The 18,279-nt window shown below is 38.2% G+C and overlaps 2 protein-coding genes across 4 annotated transcripts in view; one reads left to right on the top strand and one right to left on the bottom strand.

Moving 5' to 3' along the window:
- DOK6 (docking protein 6) overlaps window positions 1–12,161 on the bottom strand; it is a 245,358-nt gene extending 233,197 nt beyond the window's left edge. For all 3 annotated transcript variants that reach the window (XM_015855138.3, XM_085537556.1, XM_085537557.1), the window contains exon 1: window positions 12,025–12,161. In XM_015855138.3, the coding sequence (XP_015710624.2) occupies window positions 12,025–12,090 (66 nt within the window). In that variant the 5' untranslated portion in view covers window positions 12,091–12,161. The remainder of the gene's footprint in view (window positions 1–12,024) is intronic.
- Window positions 11,193–13,636, top strand: LOC146761806 (uncharacterized). The gene is made up of 2 exons (XM_085537559.1): window positions 11,193–12,817; window positions 13,362–13,636. Exon 1 carries the CDS (start codon window positions 11,513–11,515, stop codon window positions 12,053–12,055), a length of 543 nt encoding a protein of 180 aa, XP_085393685.1. The 5' UTR covers window positions 11,193–11,512; the 3' UTR covers window positions 12,056–12,817; window positions 13,362–13,636.
- The last annotated feature ends 4,643 nt before the right edge of the window (window positions 13,637–18,279 follow it).

Below are 18,279 nucleotides of genomic sequence, written 5' to 3'. Positions count from 1 at the left end.
TATTTACTCTTCAGTAATTTGCAGATTAAGGGAAAGTTCAAGATTTGCTATCAGAAAATCAATTATTTACCTACAAAATGGTCTAGGAAATGTTTCAGGTAGACAGAAGCAGGAAGACAGGGGGAAAAGAGAAAAATTTTGAAGAACGAGCAGCATCGTCTCACTACAGTTTTAAACTCAATTCTTTGTTCAGATTGCAGGGGAAAAGATAGTCACCTGGAATATTTTTTTTAGAAGATATATTAACATAAGCCTTAGAATACTATTATAGAGAAACAGCAGAAACAAAGTTTGTTTTAAAAAAGAAATTTTAAAAAAAATTGTTTTCTGACATCAGAAGTTCTAGAAAATATATTTCTAAAGAGATGTTGAAATATATCTAGCCTCTGGGCTCACTAAGGACACAAATTTCATTTTGATAAGATTGTGTGAAAATAGCATTTACAAAATATTTTGAAGTCTAGAAAATAGATACAAAGTCAATATGTACATATTCTTCTCCAGTCCAAAATAATCCTTAAGCAATATATCATCCAAACACTGAGTGAAAACTGCTAGACTAACATTAATCCTCAAATAAATGCAGCACGATTCTTGCTACTATAGGTTTCCTTCTCGCTGTCTATATACCTCATCTAACTACTCCAGTTTCTCATTTTGTGGCTTCAGCCTTGACAGTATCTCGGACACCCAAATCCAATATGGTGTTACCAATATTCTCTGTTGGCAATTGTTATTACTTTGTCTCTCTTTCACAATTTCTAGGTATCTTCATTTCAAAGAAGTACTTGAAAATAGTTACATCTAATGATCCTTCCCAGTCATTCATGTCAATTGTTCCAGTAACCTCAATCTTCTAAAATAGCAATGATGTAACAATACCTTGCCTGGCTTCAGGGTCTTGGGCAAGTCCTGTACCATGCAGTGTCTTTTATTAAGGAAACTGAGTCTTTATGTATTATACTGTCTTCAAGAATTACACAATCTTTGAATTCATTAGGAACTCTGAAAACATAAAAACAATTTCAACCAGAAATTGTTGACAACAGAATACGCCAATTAGTTTTCTTGGTATTGCTCTTTATTCCTTCTACTATATATTGATAGATATGTATGTATATTTTTAATACATATCACACCACTGTCAGCAGTAGCTGCTATCAGAAATTCTGTTCCAGTATGTGAAGTAAGATCTCAGTGTTTTGTAGATTTCACTTTCAATAATTCACATAGCAAGATAACTTTTAGATGTAAATGGAGATTTACTGCTGATGAACATTTTTGCCTGTTGCACAGCATTTAATGCAAAAATGTTAGATCTTACCAACTGTCAGAAGCAAATAAATATGTACCTACACAGAAAAGCAAGATTTAACAAAACAATTATATATGCCAGAAACAGTTGGTCTAGATCAACTACATATTTGCGATGCAGAAAAAAAAAGCAGTGTTTTTGCTTATTTTTAACATTTCCCTTCCCTTTACATTGGGATGGGTTTACATCGCCATTTTCATTATTTAAAATAAATAAATAAGAATATTTAATTATTGGGGGAAAAAAAAAGTAATATGATGAAGAGCTTAGGTTTCATTAAACGTATTACTACCAAAGTGTCTTGACACAGCTTGAGGATATGCTCAACCAATATGCAATATGATAGGGAAGGCAGCCAGTACCTTTAAAACCTTCTCCTTTGAGCTAAGACCTGGCTAAAGTGGACACAAATCTTACAGCGATTTCAAAGGTCTGCAGAAAGACTCTCTGGTTAAAAGCAAACCAGTGCCTTGACAATACTAACTATTACAATGCTTCATTTGAAAGGGATCATGTCGGCATTAGTACTCTGAACAAACAATAGTTTAGGTAACTTTTTTTTTTTTTTTTTTTTTTAAAGATCTTGCATAATTATTTTTGCAAAACAACTTTGTAATTGCTTTTTTTTAATTATTATTATTACACAAACTGCATAGATAGATTTCCTTGAAAGACAATGTATGAGTGCTTTGACATTGGGAACATGTATTTCTACAGTACCAAAGGGATGGGTCTCTGAGACTTCATAGTTTCTGGGACATACCTATTGTGTTGACTTGTAGAGATGGCAAACTCCAAGACATTTATGGGTGAAATGTGCAACTTAGTATTACTAAGTAGAAAGATTTACATGAACCTGGAGGATAAAAGGTTTTTCAATTGTTTTGTGGAAGAGTATGCAACTCATAAGATCTGGAGATAAGAAAACCCCCATGTCTTTCATGGCCAACCACTTCACTAGCAAAAAACAAAAACAAAAACAAAATGAAGTTCCTTTAGGAACACCACTAACTCCACTTTTTAATGAGATTGTTCCATTTGACAAATACTGCTCATTGATGCAAGTCTGAAACCAGACATTTACATCTGCAAATGCAGATCAGTAACTCTAGCAGTTATTAAATTGCCTCACGGACCAGCTTCAGATCTCAGAATTGTTCTGACAGATAAGATGTGAATAATTGTACCTTTAGCATTTTCAGTGATAACTACTTTTAAAAGTTAAATCATTCAAGACTTCAGATTTTGTGCTGAAACTGTGCATCAGATAAGGTGAGAAAGACAAGAGCCCCATCCAAGTTAACAGCTTCAGATCTCCCTGCTTTTCTGGTACTGACATCTGCTTCTCTCATGAAAATTGACAAGCAATTACTTGTATCAATAAAATCTGAGGAAGAAAAGAATATATTTTCCTCAGGTATATTAAAAAACAACAAATCCTCTGCCATATGAACAAGTCCTGACTCTAAAAAGAGATATTTTATAAAACTCAAAAAGTGTAGGTAGATAGCACAGAAAGCCTGTTTCCCATTTAATCAAACAGTATTCTTCACTCTGATAGCACTATCAGGAGCCTTAATTCAGCTTTAGATGCAATGTATGTGGCATAACACTAGGTTTAGTGTAATTGAGAATAAGTCTAAGTCTGAAATGAAGCAAAGTGCTCAAGGTTACAAATTATATCTCCGAGAAAGACTAAAATTTAACTCTTCTCACACACAATTCTTTGCACAAGCACAAAGATCTCTTTTCTAGAAAGAGATTATTTAATTAACAGCACAAAGAGCTCCAAAAACCCTAAGGTAATTTAAGATACAAAGAAAACAGAAAAAAAAGTATGCTTTGTTTAACTACTCTTCTTGTTACAATTATGGAAAATTACCTTTCTTGCTCTATTGCTAAAATATTGTTGTTCTTTATGAATACACATATATACACAAAAAATGCTATTCACCTGTAAGGCAAAAAGAAGCTCACCTAGAAAGAATTTCTTTTTGCATTTGTATCTCCATAACTCTCAGCCATTGCAGGGTTATCAGTAGCAGTATGTAACTCTTTGAGCATAATACCAAGCATCAAGTACCAGTTTGATACTCAGAAGAAATTTATTCTCAGATATGAAGCTTAAGTCATTCCAGGTGCAGTCTCAATCTCCCTCAGACAATGAGTTAACTCCACATAATTCAAAAGCAAGAATCATTAACATAAGAGTACACAATATGACTGATATCATTTTTCACCTTGCATAATGGCAAAATTCACATTCATTAAGGATTCTTTCCTATGAGAAGCTTCACTGTCTGATACAGAACTCAGAAAGAACTGAATGCGTTTAGCAGCTGAAAGGAGTAAATAGCTATTGATTGTTTTTATTGTGCTAAAAACACAGTTCTTTTCTGCTCTGGGAAGTACATCCTGCTGAGGTATACACAGAAAGAGCTTAAAAGTACAGTTTCAAAAAGAAAAATAATTATTGTAAAAAGTACTGGTATTCTAACCGCATTAACAAAAATTACCTCAATCAGCAAGACAGTGTCATGTAAAAGTATCTTCTTATTGTCACACTAAACTAGCAATTAATAACAACACATCAACTTAAGTTAAAATGGAAAATCTCTCCATTCTTAGTAAGGCCTCATATGTTGCACTTTTTCATACTCTCTCATCACGTTTGAGCTAATGACACATTCACTATATCAAGTAAGCATTTTATCTAAGATTTCTTTCTCTACAACTAGTCAAATGAAAAACAAAAAGAACAATGATAATAAACTATATTTATCAGAATAATGCCTAAATATCAGCTACAAATGTTGTCTCCTCTTTCTAGGTCCAGTATAAAAGAAATAATTATGACCACTTCTTCAGAAAATTTGGTTTTATTATTATTTTGTATGACTTCATAGGTTCTCTTTAGGCTAGAAAAATAAATTTTTGAGAGAAATGAAAGGAAATGATGCATCAACTGGGTCTGTGGGGAGAGGACCTCAGATTAATAGTGTCTAAAATCATATTCCAAGAATAAAGAACAGAAAGTACTTGAACTAAAGTGAGCTTCTTGCTCAAAAGTGCTTACAGGGTTATACCACAGTGAAAGACCTCTGATATTAAACTTCTCTAGTAGCTCTTTTTGCTATGAACAAGTAGTGGAAACAAGCTGAAAAGGCGTTCCTGCACAAGATGGGATGTCTGTAATCTATTTCTTCAGATCTAATCAATATTGTGCATTTCTAATTCCTGACTAACAACCACACCTTTCCAAAGTTCAGTCCGGGTAACAAGCAGGAACAGTAAGGGCCAGTGAGACAGCTGGATAGAGAGAAGAGCAAGCTATAGTTTAGAAGATTTACACACTTCCATTAATTATTATCCCAATTTATGTACAGTGAGCAGTAATTCCTTTGGGGCTCTAATTGCATGGTCCTATAATGTCTCTCAGTAGGTCAGCAATGACATTTCACATCACAATTGTAAAAACACTGCAAAATATGGAAGATTTATTTAGTAGTGGTGTTCACTGAAAAGGATATTTCTTTAGAACTTCACAGACTACATCATTTTTTTTCGGTATTTTCTAAGTAGATGTCAAAATTAGCATTCATCTGTAAAATCTTCACAGTTTAGTCCTAGCTTTTTGAGCAAGACTCTGCCTACCCTAATCAGTGAAAGTACTCCTGCAGTCAGCAGATTCCATTCTCACACCAGCTGAAAATCTCAGTGTCTGGAAATCTCTCAACATGTACTAGGATTTTAGTTCTATAAATCACTTACTAATGGCAATAAACAATAAACATACAAATTTCCTTCTCAAATTTGATGCATAAGTATATGTTCTGAATAGTGAAATAGCACTGATACACAGAAAGAATTTACACAATATGAAAGTGTTAAGGTACAGTTACATACAACTGCTCTCCCTCAACTTGTCTTTATGCTTGCAAATTTGTCCTACAGCAAATAAACTATTTCCTCCTTTATCCTTCTTGACTGAAGTGCAGACATCTCACAGTGTTTAGAACTGAAATGTATATTTTATCTGAAAAAAAGTTTTCAACAAAACAACAGTCAACTAAAATACAAAACCAGCATCCTTCTGAATGCTAAAGCAAATTGAATAGATTAAATATGCAAAATGCAGTGCAGCATTTACAATTATTATTTTAAATCTAACAGATCTGAGAGGTTACACTATGTGGTAAAGTAGCCAGGCTGTGCTTTAAGCACATTGTTAATTTATAGACCAAGGGATATCAATCAGTATCCATACATATTAAAGTACTCTTCTTTGTTGAAGGTGAAGAATATTTTACATGTCTTGCTGTGACTGCGTTTGAGTCTATTAACAGTATTGTGGCATTTATGAAGAGGGTAAACTACCAGATCTTTCACACAACCTAAAATAAAAAAGACAAACTTTAGAGGTTATGATACACACAAAAACATTTATTTGTCCTTAAAAGAATTAAGAGCATTCCATAGAATGCCTTCTTTTGTTGTTCTTAAGAATTTCTCATTAGTACCTATCTAAAATGAATTCTCTCTGTACAGCTATATATATAAATGTATAACTAACAACTGGTTCCCATATGCTGTTGCCTGAATATGTTGTTGCCAGGCAACCGCTATAAAGCATTTTGCACTGCTTGCAAAAATCTGAATGAATGATTTGAAGCAAGATTATTTCAAAAAACTAGAAAGAAAAGTCACTACTGGAATGACATGAATAATTCCTTGTGCATTTCAAGGATTCGTTGAGAACGATCCTTCCATAATAACTGATTTGTGAAAGGACAACTCCTTTGAGCAGTATTTGAAGGGCATTTTACAACAACAACAAAAAATGTGTTGTATGCATCCGGCTAATGTTCCCTCTTGGATTCCGAGCCAAAGCCATGGAAGTTAATGGCTTTCTTTAAATTGACTTCAGGGTCTTTGATCAGGTCTTTATTGTCTATCATTGAACAAAAATGACAGCCTGCTAAACGAAAAACCAAAAGGCCATCATCCCACAAGAGAGACAAAATGCAAATAAAATGTTGCCATCTCAACATAGACAAGGGAAGAAGGTCAAGCCTACAAACAGTACTTGGCATAATCTTCATACAGCTAAGGTATAATCTCACTGAGGCTAATGATATTAAACAAAAGGGTAAAATAGAAGCATTTATAATCCATTGGTAACAAGGAAGCAACGTGCTAGCTGCAAGAGAGAAATTATTTGTCCCTTTAAATAGGTACCATCCATTACAAAGTTTACAGATACTTGGCTATCAGACCTCTGGAGAATTAAGTGAAAAAACACATCAAGGGAAGCAACTGGGAAACAGCAAACTCAGAAGCACTTAATACAAGTCTGGCTCACAAGTTTCTTTAAATGCAGAGATTAGCAAAGAAAAAGAAAAAAAATGGACATTTTCTTCTTCTTTACAGTGGCTGCAACACAGTTCTTTCCATTTGCTGCACAATGCACTTAATCAATAAGAACTACTCCAAAGCTCAAAATGATTGTTCTTTCCATAATAACCTAATTGGAAATCCATATGTTTTCCATTTAATTCTGCAAAACCTTCATGTAACTGTAGCACAAAAAAAGTACTGAAGGCAGTAATTACTGGTATTTAAAATGATACTTTCAGTATTAAGTAGTAAATGTGACTAGTGTCCTTAATGGATTACAGCAAAATCCTTTTAATTCTCTACCTTAGGTTGTCTAGAACTAGCATGAAAAATGAACTCCTTTACATGAAAGCAATCTGCCATCTAAATCCTGTAGGTCTGAAGCTTCACTCAAACTAAAATAAATTAATTACAAATAGGAATTAGTTTTTTAAAGTTTCACTTGAATTATTTTCATGCTAATGCACACTTCAGATCACATGTTAGTATGTATTTAAAATGCCATTCTCAATATTTTCAGAAAGTATCAGCAGATTTGCCACAGAAAATATCACAAAATAACCTATGGAAAGGAAATCCATCCTAGGCTTCACTGCTAGCTTGTGTTTTTCTATTTGTTTGTTTACTTCTCGTGCTATGGAAACTCAAATGAGAACCTTTGCTCTGCCCTCTGCATTCATCTCAACCTCATTGCAAAGCCACTGTGGTCAATATACGATTTTGGACTTGGGATATTTGGCAGCTCCTTTCACTTTCTTCACCCTAAATACACACATAGCAACAAATAAACATCAGGATCCTGTAAAACATGCAAACTGCGCTATTTCAGGAATAACTCGGCAGCAATCACAGCTTCACACTCATAACATTGATAGCACTGATTGATTGAAGTCAGGGTTAAGGGCAGGAGGAGAAACACTATGTTCCTCTCCAGAGAGCTCCTCATAATGATTTAAAAGTATGGTTAGAAATAGAAAGTAAAACTTTTCGTTTGGTGACTAAGAGCAACCTATTATTTATTACTCAATCAAGACTGACTGGTAGGTACAGTTTTCTCTTTGGATAGCAGAATTAGGGTATAAGTTGAACAAATCAGGAAATAATTCTACTCAGTATGTAGAAACACATAAACCCTAGTATTTATTCACCGAGTGAAAATTTCCATTAAATAGGATTCTTTTGTTCTCCAGCCCAAGTGCACCAAAAATAAGACAAAAACAAACAAACAAAAAGACTGAGTCTTCAAAGGTTGATTTGGGTCATAACAAGACAATCGAAGTGACACAACACTCATTTTTAATTGGACTTTTAAATTTTAATTTAATGTGACATCAAATTGTTTTTCTTTTAGGAAACAGCACTTCAACAAGGCATGAAATCCTTGCAGCTTAGTTTATTAGGAGGCAACAAAGGGATTCCAATCTGATACAAAAAAGTTTCAGCTATGAGCACAGCCAGCACAGTACAAAATTGTGTCATATGAATTTTAATGTAACGCAACTATGAAAGACACCAAAAGAACAAAGGCAGTACAGTCCTATTCCACACTACACAAATGACCTATTCTGATCTGAACAGCACACCACATTACAATCAAATTTATTTCAAAAGAGGGTCGCACAGGTCAAATGTAATGGCTGCAAGAATGAGGTATTTCCTTTATGTAGTATTAGAGAAAAGCAAAATATCAAACAGTGCATGAATGCCAGAGCTCTGAAAGGAAAGGCATATTTCGGCTACAGTGAAACTGGATCTTAAAAAGATGTTTTAATTACACCTCTCCTTACTGACTGCAGCTTCCAAATTTCAAGGATGTGTGACATCTTCATAGAGGAATTGCTAGTATACATATGAGAAATTCTACTACATAGATTTCAATGCAAGTTTAAAATGTCAAGGCACCATAGATATCTTATACATAGATATACAGCCCACACTTAATGAAGTAAGGGGATAATCCACCTCTTCTAACTGGCTGGATAGTTCTTCCTGGCCTAACAACATGTAGGAGCCATGACACTAACTAACAGCAGAGGCAGATGGCAGCTCGTAATAACAACAGAGGGGCTGGTAATGTTCCCTGTTTTGGCATGCTGAGGATCCAACCCCAAATCAAAAGCAACATAAAAATACCAGAACAACAGGATTTGCCAGAATATGTTAGACTCTCAGAAAACAGCGGAGTACATTAAAATGTTTATCTTAAATAGTTCCGAGTCCCATCTTCTCAGGTCAGCAGGGATGTTTGCCCATTTTCCTTGGCTGGACACACTTGCTCACAATATAAACCTAATCTGAGTACATGTGAGGAGGAGGTAGCCAGGGTAACATGCACTCAGTGCAAGGTATAGCCATAATAAGACAAAGGTAAACACGTGGCACCTTGTAAGGAAAACAAAATCATGAAGAGTTTCTATTTCACAAAGTACAAAATCAATAAAGGAATGTACACAGAAGAAGCCTTACAACTAAGCCTTCTGAAAACTAAATTCTTTGGAAATCAAATCCTATCTGAAATTCCACCCCAAGCCCAAGGTTCTTTAGAAGATATGCGATACGCTACCTGCTTTTGCACTCCAGTATTACATCACTCAACGATACCTGGAACTTCACAGACTGCATTACACTGAAGCTTCCTCCCTTTGATTCCCAGCCAGGGCTCCCTCAGACACGGAACAAGAAGGAATAAAAGCTGTACTGGAAGAATTTCCATCATGAGCTGGCTGCTAGCCTGAAGGTTAGCATAGTTTTATTGCCCAGTTCTAGTACTACAACTGGCACTAGCCACCTCAGTTCTTCTAGTTCTAATCTACGTTTCAGGAGACATCAAAATATTCGTAAAATGTAACCATTATGTCCCCACAATAAAAATAAATAACTAAAAATCAATAATTTTCAGACTATAAACATAAAGCATAACTAGCAAGAGATAGAATTCTACGCACATATTTCAAAATGATCTTACACAAGAGCTTCCAAAACTCATAGATCCTTTTCCCCCCTTTTGGTATTTTTTGGAGGTTAAAAAGTATTCATTTGTTAACAGACATTTGTATCCCTGGAAGTTGATGCATTGCCTTACAAATGACAGCTATACTATAATTCATTAAGGTCTGCATTATGAGATAGACATAAGGGAAAAAATAGAAACCTTAAATGTTTCATTTGGTGAATAAAAACTGCATTAATTTAGAAATTCAGTCACCAGAATCCAATTAGCTATGGATATATTCTCACATATTCATACCTTTCAACCATCACATCTCATTTGAATTCTGATGCTATTTTCTACAAAATATTATCCATTTTACATTGTACTTGATAGATTTATTCAGATATGCATCCACATATATCATACTTAAGCTTATGCTACCACCTGCCTAAGGCTGTGTGGTCAGAACTGTCACCCCCACACACCTCGTCATGAGCAAAACATTCTCCATAGATGCTGTAAGAACTGTTTCACTCCTGCATGGTGCAGAAGGATGTTAATCTTTCTGACTTTAAACAATACCCCCTCAAAAAAAATGCAGTTACTCATTCCCCCCTCCCCCCCCCCCCCCTCCTTCCCAAAAAAAAAGGGGGAAATAAAACATATTTACATTTCAAGTTACTTTAAGCTGTGACACAATGAAGTATCACCACTTTCACCATTTCACTTTCAGAAGCCAGCAGGTTACCACAACATTAACTCCACATTTGTTGCATATATATCATACACATAGGTATATAAAAGTATTTGCATATATAGAGATATGCATATACAGAATTTCACACCTAGAAGGCTCTGAGTTACCTTCAAATACAGACTTGCAAGTCAGACAGAATGACTCTGCTTCCAACTAACAGCACCAAGGCATTTTGATAGCACTGCCCATCCAGCAGCACAGCTGAGCTGGAACAAGACTGACCTGCAAAGGTTAAGCAGAGGACTGCCAGCAACGATCTGAGGCTCAGGAATTGTTTCTTCAATTAACCAGTGCCCAATTCTGATTTGTGGAGCAGCTCCTGGGTTGCAAAAACATTAACAGGAGCGCTCTTTCTCTTTGGATTTACACCTTCTCTCAAACATTTGAACTTGGCTCTATTAAAGACTCGCACCAAACTCTTCCTTGCTCTATCATCATTAACACCCCTGCCAAGGCAAAAAAGTTCTTCAAAGGTCAGTTTACAGTTTGTCTCCCACCTTCCTGCATGCTGTGTCTACGAGGAGATCACAACAGCTGTGGAGGAGAGGGGAGGAAGGAGATATATACTAGCACTGTGATAAGCTTGCAGTGTGTGACTTGTCAGGGGCAGATTTTACGTGGCCCCCGCATTTCAGGAAAAGCAGGAGATGGAGTCCACCTCGCTGCAGGGAAGAGCAGGTAGGGACCCACACTTGTCCACGCACTCAGCAACAATAAAAGGTGAACTCAAAGCAGAGCAAACCCCAGCTCTTCTCCAGGTCTGATCCCCAAGCTTCAGGGAGCCCGGGCTTTTGGGATTGTTGGGAACATCAGCATCTGGGTGAGGCAGCGGAGGCCTTGGAGCAACCAGCTCCCTGAGCCTCCTCTTTTCCCGACACTCCAAAGCGCAGGAGAATGATCAACCAGATGAGTCGTGGGAGCAACTGAAGTAGCAGAGACCCTGACCCCTGTCCCACTGCACACACCACACTCCAACTTTGTTTTTCGAGGGCTCGCAGCATCCCAACAGCAAAAGCGTCCGTGGCACTCATTGATAACGCGCTCCCTCCCTCATCTTCGGCGGGCACCAGCGGTCGGCACCCTCAACCACGAGCTGCCCCAACCACAAGAAATGCCTCCTCCTGCAGCCGCTCTCACGCCCGTGCGGCAGTCACCGCCCGTCTCAGCTCCTCGAGCCCCAGCCTTCCCACTCCCGTCCGCCTTTGCCCTGACCGAAGATGTCCCCTTCCCACAACACGAGGGCGGGGGCAGAAGCCCCGTACAAAGTTTTGCGAGAGCCTGCCGGCGCCTCCCGCCCTCCTTCCATCAAAGCCCCCGAATGAAGCGGGGCACTCGGGGAAGGGACACCCGCGCCCTGCGCCCCCGGGGCCAAAGGGACGGGCGCCGCCGCTCGTCGACAGTGAGCCCGGAGCCGCCGGCTGAGAGCGACGCCTCGAAGCGCCCGGCTTATCGTGAGGTGCCATGGAAGCACATCCCACCAGCTCCGAGGGGAAGGGAGCGAAGTCCAGCCGCTAGCAGCGGTGGGAGCAGCAGCAGGTCGCCGCACCCCACGCTGCCGACCCCGACCCGGGGCACCGCCGCCCCCAGCGCCTCGCCCCCAGCGGCGAAAGAGAGCTCACTCACCCCCAGCTTCCTGCTGCGAATTTTCACGTAGCCCTGTTTGACTATATCGTTAAAGTTGGAGGCCATGGCCAGCGCTGTCTGCTTTCTCCCCTTCGCACCCGGAGTCCTCCTCCTCCTCCTCCACCGCCTCTTCTTCCTTTCCCGGGCCCTCCTGGGTGCCGCCGGCCGCCGGCTCCCGAGGCGCCTCTGGCATCCAGGCAGCGGCGGGGCCGCGTTCCGCTCCGCCCCGCGCTCCTCCCGCGGGTTCCGCTACGCGCCGGCCCCAGCGGCAGAAGATCCTCGACTCTTCCACCGGCCCCTCGCTTCACCCCGGCCGCCGACACCCCGCCTGCCAGCCCCGCTCCGCGGCTGCCCGCGCCTACGGCCGGGGGAGCGGGAGGGGCAGCAGGCGGAGCAGGGCGGGGACACCGCCCCCGGCGCCGCGGCCGCGCAGCCCGCCTCCAAGCCGGCCCTACCCGCAGCCCGCCGCCGCGAGCTGTTGCCGGGGCGGCGGTGAGAGCGGCTGGGGCCTGTGGAGGGTGAGCTCTAGGCTGGAAGCAGGAGCTGGGTTCGGCCTCTTCGGCTTTGACCGCTGTTGTGGAGCTGTCAGAGCCGGGTGGCTGTGCCCTGGCGGCACATCAGTGCGGACAGACACGGGGGCACCGTGCCGTGTTTGCGTCCGTCCGAGGGGACACGTAGGTGCCCGGTGCTCAACACTGGAATGCCATGTCGGTTCAGCTAACCTGGATGGAACGGATGTTGAAACTACAGAAGTAGGGAATGAAAAACTTGAAAAGTGAGGTGCTATACACAGGTACTCAGTGCCCCCCGCAGCGGTGGCCATGCCTTTCATTATACTGCTCCTTGTGGTGGATCTATCAAAAAGAATGAATTCTGAAAGAAAAATAAAACCCGGCACGCTAGATAATGCATAGAAGAGATCGGGGAAAAATAATGTACTGAAGCTGCTCGTCTCTGGATTAGTTATGGGCAAAACAGACAGGAATGAATCTGGACTGCTTGAGGAATGAAAACTACAAATGATGAATAGGAGAGTGGGTGTGTTACTGTTGTGCTGAGAAGATGCTCTTCATAAATGGTCTCAGAGAAGAAGTTAGGTTATTAATGTTTTGTAAGTTATTATCCTACATAACCCTTTTCTGGCAGCACCACTATTCCGAAGTTTTGGTGTACCAGGAGTTTACAGCGTACATTGTATCCCTATGTGTGCTACATCCACTGAGGTGAAACATATATCCATAGCTAAAAGTTTGCCGGGTTTATTTCAGTATTTTAAATTGATAGCTAATATTCTTACAGATAGATCATGAACTTTTTAATGTAACTTGCTTTTGCAGATCAAACCTCCTGGTGACTTCAACTTTCTCAGTTAAGCTTTTGTGAGCTTGGATGAATCTTGCAGCAAATAAGGAAGAAAACTGATGACAGTGTTTGAAATTATGAGGAAAAGCTTTGTAACTGCACTCTATGAACACGTATAGGCAAAAAGGAAAATAAAAGAGAAATCACGATGTTTTGATTTCCAAGATTTTATTTTTTTTAACTGTGATAAAAGCCTTTTGCTATCTCAACAGAATTTCACTGACAAAAATAAATAAATAGATCAAATCAGTCTTAGTGTTATGATCTTCATTTTCATTGACTGCTATTGGCTTTCTGTCCAAGTCTAACAAGTGTGCAAATTATGATTTTAGGCTAAGAAAATTCTCATTTACCAGCAGAATCCTTATTATTTTATTTGTTCTGAATTCTTTCTCCATAGTCAATTACTAAATGGTGAGGGAGATGGGAGGCTGCCTCCTCTTTGATTTTCTACCAACCGATGGGATGCGTTTTGGAACATTTGCTAGGAATAAGACTCTGCATTACTTTTATCCAAGAATAAATATATATAAAACCACACAATTCTTCATAAAAAATATGATCAAGAAAAAAAAAAAAAAGAAAAAGAAGAAGAAGAAGAAGAAGAAGACACAGAAAAAAGTGCTTAGCATATATACACTTGAGCCTTCCTAGCTATTTCTAGTGAAGTGTCAAAAGGATATGCTTGAGCTTCTGCTTTGAGTGGAATATGAGTTCTTCCTTAATTTCTATTTCAGTGATACGTCAAGTCAGAATATTTTAGATTTTAAAGAATATAAAGAGAAAAAAGTTATGCCTACCAGAGAATTATTTCAAGATACCTTGAAACGTATTAAATATGAGCTTTGTTCGCAATAAGACTAGTGGTTGCTTAAAGTACAGAAAGCTCTTGAAGGATCAAAGAGGACAGGAAAAATTCCTGGCAGTTGTCATCCAGAAAAGTATATAATCCTATTCAATTAACTTATGAAAAGATGTCTCATTCACAGATTAACCCTGAAATATTTCATCTTGCGGACTTGGTTTCACATGCAGTCCCCAAACTCTTTTTCATCACCTCTTAGCTACAAAAAAAATTGATGCATGTATGAGTCCTTAAATTCAGATAAAAATAATGGCATAAACTAAGGTTCTTTTAGCTGTTTTTCTATTTTTTTTTGTTATTTTTGTTTGTTTGTTTCATCGTTCTTTGGGTCTTTCTTTTTTTGTTTTGTTTGTTTGTTTAGTAAGATTGTACTGTATACCATACAAAAAGGGCAGCACTTCCTGGGCATTTTTAAGCATTTGATTTTCTGCAGTAAGAGGTAACAGTGCGACACAGCTTGTGTCACCTCAGTAATGAAAAAAGATAATAAGTATTAGCTCATTGTAATACATCCAAAAGAAATGGTTTTAATGGTAGTAGTAATCATATATCTATCAGTAATTTTCAACAGTTTTCACCCAATTACTTATTACTGTTCTTGTGTTTTGCATTAAAATCCATGCACAAGTCACTGTATTGTTGTTGCTATTGTTGTCACTGCTAATGTTATTATTGTTTTATTACAGTAAAAGTAAAAAGGATAAATAAAATACGTGTGACATACAAAACATTTTCATAAGCCTGAGCTAAGTAGACAATTGGTCCAGTATTTGTTTTCAGTTGCTTTAGATAGCACCAGACAGAACAAGCAAATATCTATTTGCATATGTGTCCCACGGGCAGCTCATGCCATAAATGCATGGCTCTGCATCATTCACAGGAAGATGGCTGTGTTCTCTTGTTGCTTCACCACAAAAGTGATATTGTGAAATTCTTAGTAACACAGATGTACGTTGTATTTGTATACAGCTTCAGAAGGAAGATTTCACAAAGCAGAAGCAAGAAATGCTTTGACCCTCTTTTTCTTTGGAAATCTCTGGAAGTTTTCTCAGAAACTCAAAAGTTATACACCCAAGGGAGACAAAATGAAGAAGGAGAAAAGACACAGTATGATTGTGAAGAATACATTGGCATGAATTATTACCTTATATATTTTGTAGAAGATTATTTCTAATACTCCTGCTGCTGTGAAATCATCATTTCAAAACAGAAACTATTCAGCAAATCCAAAGTATTTCAAGCAGAGAAGTTAATTTCTAACCTATCTAACTGAAGTCCAATCAAGACTAATACAATTTTGGACAGACAATAAGTATTGCCATTCACCCTTGTCAGAATGTAATTCATTTAAATGAAATTACTTCACTTGTGCCCGCTTCAAAAAGCGAACACATTCTTGCAGGATATATATTCAAGTCTGACTACATATGCATCCTTTGGATTCATGAATGATTCTCCACTGAGAGTTAACACCAATGTTCAGTTTCCAGCCAAGAGGAACTTGCACCACTCTTGCCAGAGATGAGCAGAAGCAAATCTCTCTCTCTGATTCAAGCAAAGAATACCACTTCTCTCCCTTCTTCCCTCACCAATAGTAGCTGAGTCTAAAGGAGAACCCCTGGTTAAAAGATTACCAAGGAACTGGCAGTATGTAATCAAGACATCTGATAAAAAAACATGTTCCCACCTAAAGCTATTTCCAATCTAAAGTAAACAGTAATTCTTATTATGATAATAGAAATTTGCATAAGCAATGCCAAGAAAGAAGCATTAGGTAATGTATTATTAATGTTTGGAAGCCTACCTTCAGTAAAGCTTCAGACAATTATTTTACTTCAACTCATAAATCACATACTAACTAGAGTCCTTTGTGAACCAGCATGAAACATAAATCACTCAGATAGACAATATTAAAAAACTATTGTTTTTCATGGGCACTGCAAATAGCAAAGCCATTAGTTCCTGCATAAAAAGGTATGCATATTTGTTGCTGGCTTTCTATCCAGACACATCACATATATGCTTTCATTCCTTGAATACAAGGTAAACAGGCAAGCTAATATCTCAACCTGTCTTTTTCTGACCTATATCAGAAATGAAAATTATATATATACATATATATATGATGATAAGATGATAAGTTTAGTCTGTTTCTGGAGATCTGGAAAGAAAAGGTTGTCTTCTATCAGAGAGTCACTGTGAACAAAATCTTCACTCCTCTGAGGCTCTCTTGATGCAAAGCATAATATATGCTTCTTGCTCTTTGCTCCCAAAGAAGAAATCTCATGGGTATGGCTGGAGCCCCAGTAACCATGCTGACATTCTTTGTCCTGACAGATATGGTCTTCCAGAGGTAACTGCATCAGACTGAGGCATTGCCTTCTCCAGAAGTCTGGAGAAGGCCTTTTTGAGGAAGCAATGTACTGTACAAAGGATGTTAGAAGTGTACATGTACTGGCTTTATTAATGGCTTTTTTAATGGCTTAGGCTGATTTATTAGACTATGAAGTGCAGTATCTGAGAATAAGATGCTTTGCTTCTACTTATGGGGGAAATAATGTTTCAAATTAAGGCAGCTAAATCTTAGAGAGCCCATTAAGGCTAACACTCTTGCAAATACATGTAGCTATTAAAAGAATAATTTTCTGATTGGCTTCTGACAATTCCAAAACATGAAATATGCTGAATGCCACATAAGTGCTCTATTTAAAATATCAGGTTTTCCATTTTATCTATGTATGATACTCCAACAATCTTCAGAAACACTGCAGAAAGACTATTAGAGTACAAAACCTCATTTTGTGAATATTTTTCAATTATAACTACCTTTAAAAACTCAAGCTGAATCTTTGAAAAGTACACCTTTTATTGAAGACAAACTTGAATTCTGATTCTTCAATGTTTTCCACCATGGAAAATTCGGTATTAATAAGCTATTTCTTTCTTCTGCTTCATACTTGCTATGCCTTTCTAGTCTATAAATTCTCAGAATTATCTGCTTATAATGAAAAGAGCTACAGTGGAAAAAAAAAAAAAAAAATCTAATCCTAAACTCATTATAAACAAACTTTATTTCTACAGTTCACTCCCTTCCCGTAGGGAAATTAGGATATTTGAATGACCTGTCTGGTTTTTTTAACCAATTTTATCCTGTTAGGTAACCTTTAAATCTGTTTTGATATATTTATATCTGGAGTCTCAAAAGGAGAATTTTGCTTCCAAACTAAACTATGTTCAGAAACAGAAGAATATAGGAAAGATGAGTGTTGCACTCCTTGCCAGTTTCAGTGGCCACGCTTTGGATTACATACAGCACAAGTTTCTTATGTCATGTCCATGTCTCATGGGATGCAGCTGGTGAGTTGTTACTGTGGCTAGGACAGCTCAGAGGGAAAAAAAAAAGAAGAAATTCATACCAATCTAAAACTCACTGCTTTTGTTCATAAAGAAGCTGGTTTAAAATCCAGTTGCACTGGATCTCCTGCGGAAAGTATAAAACTTTATAAAAGCTTTGTTATGCTGAGAATGTTCTGGAAAAAACTAAAACCAAAACAGGAGCACATTCCAAATTTGTGTGGGTGTGTCTGGACTGTTGGTAGAAAATGGATGTCAGGTTTGTAGAGATGTCCAGAAGATAATGTCAGTACCTATAAATTTCATAGGGCCCATCTGGATGGGGACTCAGAAGTTTACAGAAGCAGAGTTCATGACGGAGTCTATCCTTCATGAGCTTTTCTGTAGGATCTGAGAACTGGGGGTTGTTCTGTGTTTTTGTAAGCCTCAAGCAGACTCTGTCTTCAAACCCAGTGAGAAATAGACTCCCAATCTAGGAAATTCTTGGAAACTCAGGTAGGGTAGGGAACAGGTGGATGTACAGTGTGAAACAGGAATAGTTTCCTGCTTATCTCCAGACATGTATGTGTATTATTTTGTGACTTATTTAATCTTGCCTGAATACTTTGCCAAAAGTTTTCATATTAAGATTACTGACTTTCTGCAAATAGTCAAATATAATAAAGGTATTATGT

The sequence above is a fragment of the Coturnix japonica genome, chromosome 2 (genome assembly GCF_054131305.1).
Source record: "Coturnix japonica strain WE chromosome 2, WE-NBRP24, whole genome shotgun sequence".
Classification (NCBI taxonomy): Eukaryota; Metazoa; Chordata; class Aves; order Galliformes; family Phasianidae; genus Coturnix; species Coturnix japonica.
The sequence above is the reverse complement of the archived record's forward strand: the minus strand, read 5'-3'. Positions and strand labels throughout refer to the sequence as shown.

What these genes read in the sequence shown, in the direction of transcription:
- LOC146761806 (XM_085537559.1), top strand. Translation starts at nt 11,513, where the DNA reads ATGCCTCCTCCTGCAGCCGCTCTCACGCCCGTGCGGCAGTCACCGCCC.